This window comes from Watersipora subatra, chromosome 3 (genome assembly GCF_963576615.1).
Source record: "Watersipora subatra chromosome 3, tzWatSuba1.1, whole genome shotgun sequence".
In the NCBI taxonomy this organism is placed as follows: Eukaryota; Metazoa; Bryozoa; class Gymnolaemata; order Cheilostomatida; family Watersiporidae; genus Watersipora; species Watersipora subatra.
Genome location: NC_088710.1, coordinates 10886736 through 10890750, shown reverse-complemented (window position 1 = coordinate 10890750; position 4015 = coordinate 10886736). Strand labels below are relative to the sequence as shown.

General features: G+C 35.7%; 1 protein-coding gene across 1 annotated transcript; it reads right to left on the bottom strand.

The window, feature by feature from the left end:
* Nucleotides 1-2343: 2343 nt before the first annotated feature.
* On the bottom strand, nt 2344-3645 carry LOC137390332 (autotransporter adhesin BpaC-like). Its single transcript, XM_068076665.1, has one exon. The coding sequence runs from the start codon at nt 3643-3645 to the stop codon at nt 2344-2346; it is 1302 nt and encodes a 433-aa protein (XP_067932766.1).
* Nucleotides 3646-4015: the final 370 nt, after the last annotated feature.

Below are 4015 nucleotides of genomic sequence, written 5' to 3'. Positions count from 1 at the left end.
TTGTTTTATTTTTCTCTTAATTCATTTGAAAAAATATATAGACTAATATTTATACATGTATGCTATGTATATACATATACTAGTATATGTATACATGGTACATACAGTATATATACATGGCATCTATATATATTTTTGTTTTCATGGCTACATTGTTATTGCTGTGAGACCGGGAGGTTCCAAGATCAAATCCCCTGAGGTGTGAATTATTCAAGGCTAGATTTTAATAATTATAACTTGATATAGTGACAAAAGACCATCGAATGACAAACACTGAAAGTTATATATGTAGATTAATTTATTATTATTTGATAGCATCATTGCTGTTATCCAAACTTGGCTTACAATGGATCACCGCTTGTAACTCCTTCTCTATTGTGTATAAAAAGTCAGTTTTGGCTGTCAACTGTTGCAAACATATCAATGAGTCCTATGCGCTTTCATGCAATACTGTTAAATATAGTAACAAAATAAAAATATGGCTTTAAATTTAGATTGAAATAAAAATTGAAAGCTCAAAAAAATGGCAACGCAGGTTATAAGATCATTATAAGTTAATTGCAAGCAATAGGTATCGACTGGTAAAGAAATGTATCAGCTTCCCAATCATAGACCTATGTTCTATATAATATTATATGTTATATATATGTTCTATATGTCTATGTTTCCAATGCATATTTAATTAGAGATCTAAAACAAGTTGGAGGTAAGTAATAGCCAATTTTTTGCATCCAATAAAATTGATGTCTCTCCACCAAAAAAGGAGAATGCGAAATATAGGTGAAATTTGCTTCACCCATAAAAAGGTTAAATTTATTTGCCCAAAATTCAGATGAACTGTTTGAAAAATACAACGCCATTTTTTATTTGAGTGTCACCTCTAATAAAGTTCCACTATAGGAGAAGGTTGAAAAATAGATCGTTAGGTCTTTCAAATAGAGGTTTTACAGTACTTACATATCTATAGCTGTTCTCAATTACGCCAACGGGTACATGTGACTGAGGGCATGAGTTCACACCAACTAGATAGCTGCACCCTTACACTGTGCCATCAATGAATAGCATTACATTCTACTGTACCCTTTGTATAATAATGGTGGTTGTAGCTAGAACAAGTGGCTGACTACTTCTGATGAGAATATGATATGTTATTGTTGATTACTTCCTAGCACTTACTGAAATAAGAATGTTTATATCTGTGGGAAGGCAACTCTCAATTAATACATAATTCTCTTACCTTTCCAGCAAGCTGTTCCAATTAAAGATTTTTTTATTGCTAAGCTCTGGACTGTTTTATTACCAATAGCTGTAAAGCTAAATTGACTTTTTCATGACTAATAAAGTTATTTCGAACTGCTCTTTCAAAAGGTCCTCAACTCTAAATTCTCGTACAAATATTGAGTAGCAGAATTTAACATTTATATTACTATGTTTCTATATGAAAGCTGCTATATATTTTAGCTGAGTTGAGAAGCTGACAATTCAGTGCCGTTAGAACCATGAGAATCATGTGTGATGATGAAAGCTGTTGAGCCTATGCTGACAGACAAGACGAGGAAGTGCCAGAACTTATCCTGGTTTCATCTACTTAGGTGAGCAAGAGCAAAAAATTTTGAAAAGCGGGTGCCTTCATGCCTGAATTGAAGTTATAAACCATTTTTCAGAAATAATGTGCCGTGAATCTCCAAATATGACAGCTTGTTTTTTTTATTTTCACTACAACTGACTTACAGTTATTGTTGTTTTTCCTGCTGACCAGGATCTTGCACAAAACTATGTTGGTTATTTCTACAAACAACTAGCAGTTTTAAAAAAGCTTGTTGATGAATTCAAACTGTATAAATTGTATAACTGTAATATTTTTGGTATTTGTCAAAACTGGCTAACAAAATTTTGAAATTTTACAAAAATATTAGAATAAAATGATTTATGAATGAATTTACCTAATTTTAAAGGTCAAAAAAACTTATTACTATTATTACCCTGGCTGCATGGTGTGCCGTAAGAAAATGTTAGGTGTACAAATTCACTGTACAATTATTCCATATTACAACAGGGTAGTTGATTGGTACGAGTGCTAAAGTGTAGATCTATTGTGTTGAAAATAGAGAGTTGAAACCCTGTTGAAAGTTATCTTTTTTCCTACCCTGTGAAGGTAGCTCTGACAGACTGACTAATGGACATCGCAAATATTATAGCAAAGATTTCTGTATATATTGAATTTTCTCAACAACTAACAAATTATTAGCAAATACAGAGAAGTTTGCCAAAGGTAAAATAGATTGGCTCAAGTATATAGCTAGTATTGGCTCAAGTATATAGCTAGTATTGGCTCCCATATAGCTAGTATTGGCTCAAGTATATAGCTAGTATTGGCTCAAGTATATAGCTAGTATTGGCTCCCAAATAGCTAGTATTGGCTCCCAAATAGCTAGTATTGGCTCCCAAATAGCTAGTATTGGCTCCCAAATAGCTAGTATTGGCTCCCATATAGCTAGTATTGGCTCCCATATAGCTAGTATTGGCTCCCAAATAGCTAGTATTGGCTCCCATATAGCTAGTATTGGCTCCCATATAGCTAGTATTGGCTCCCAAATAGCTAGTATTGGCTCCCATATAGCTAGTATTGGCTCCCATATAGCTAGTATTGGCTCCCAAATAGCTAGTATTGGCTCCCATATAGCTAGTATTGGCTCCCAAATAGCTAGTATTGGCTCCCAAATAGCTAGTATTGGCTCCCAAATAGCTAGTATTGGCTCCCAAATAGCTAGTATTGGCTCCCAAATAGCTAGTATTGGCTCCCAAATAGCTAGTATTGGCTCCCAAATAGCTAGTATTGGCTCCCATATAGCTAGTATTGGCTCCCATATAGCTAGTATTGGCTCCCAAATAGCTAGTATTGGCTCCCATATAGCTAGTATTGGCTCCCATATAGCTAGTATTGGCTCCCAAATAGCTAGTATTGGCTCCCATATAGCTAGTATTGGCTCCCATATAGCTAGTATTGGCTCCCAAATAGCTAGTATTGGCTCCCATATAGCTAGTATTGGCTCCCAAATAGTTAGTATTGGCTCCCAAATAGCTAGTATTGGCTCCCAAATAGCTAGTATTGGCTCCCAAATAGCTAGTATTGGCTCCCATATAGCTAGTATTGGCTCCCAAATAGCTAGTATTGGCTCCCAAATAGCTAGTATTGGCTCCCAAATAGCTAGTATTGGCTCCCAAATAGCTAGTATTGGCTCCCAAATAGCTAGTATTGGCTCCCAAATAGCTAGTATTGGCTCCCAAATAGCTAGTATTGGCTCCCAAATAGCTAGTATTGGCTCCCATATAGCTAGTATTGGCTCCCAAATAGCTAGTATTGGCTCCCATATAGCTAGTATTGGCTCCCAAATAGCTAGTATTGGCTCCCATATAGCTAGTATTGGCTCCCATATAGCTAGTATTGGCTCCCAAATAGCTAGTATTGGCTCCCATATAGCTAGTATTGGCTCCCATATAGCTAGTATTGGCTCCCATATAGCTAGTATTGGCTCCCATATAGCTAGTATTGGCTCCCAAATAGCTAGTATTGGCTCCCATATAGCTAGTATTGGCTCCCATATAGCTAGTATTGGCTCCCATATAGCTAGTATTGGCTCCCATATAGCTGAAAACAGCTTTTTGGCCATTTATTTAAAACTCATGCCTCAAAATAAGCAGTTAAGCCATTCTTACAGCAATACCAGCATGTCTGTATATATCACTTGTAAACAGACCTAATTCCTGGCCACAGTCTGACCACACTTGTACTAAAAATGACATGTGGTTCTTCAGTAATCTATGGGTAAGATTGGGTAAGTCGGGTACATCTAGCAGATGATCAATGCAGTATTTCTTGGCCAGTTTTACTGACAATTAATAAACTTTGTTATTTGGCACAAGTTGAGCGATTTTTATTGTCAACTGTTAAACAGACATGTACAGGGCAATGAGACATTTCATGACATTTTTCTATATACTAATCTTTCGTAAT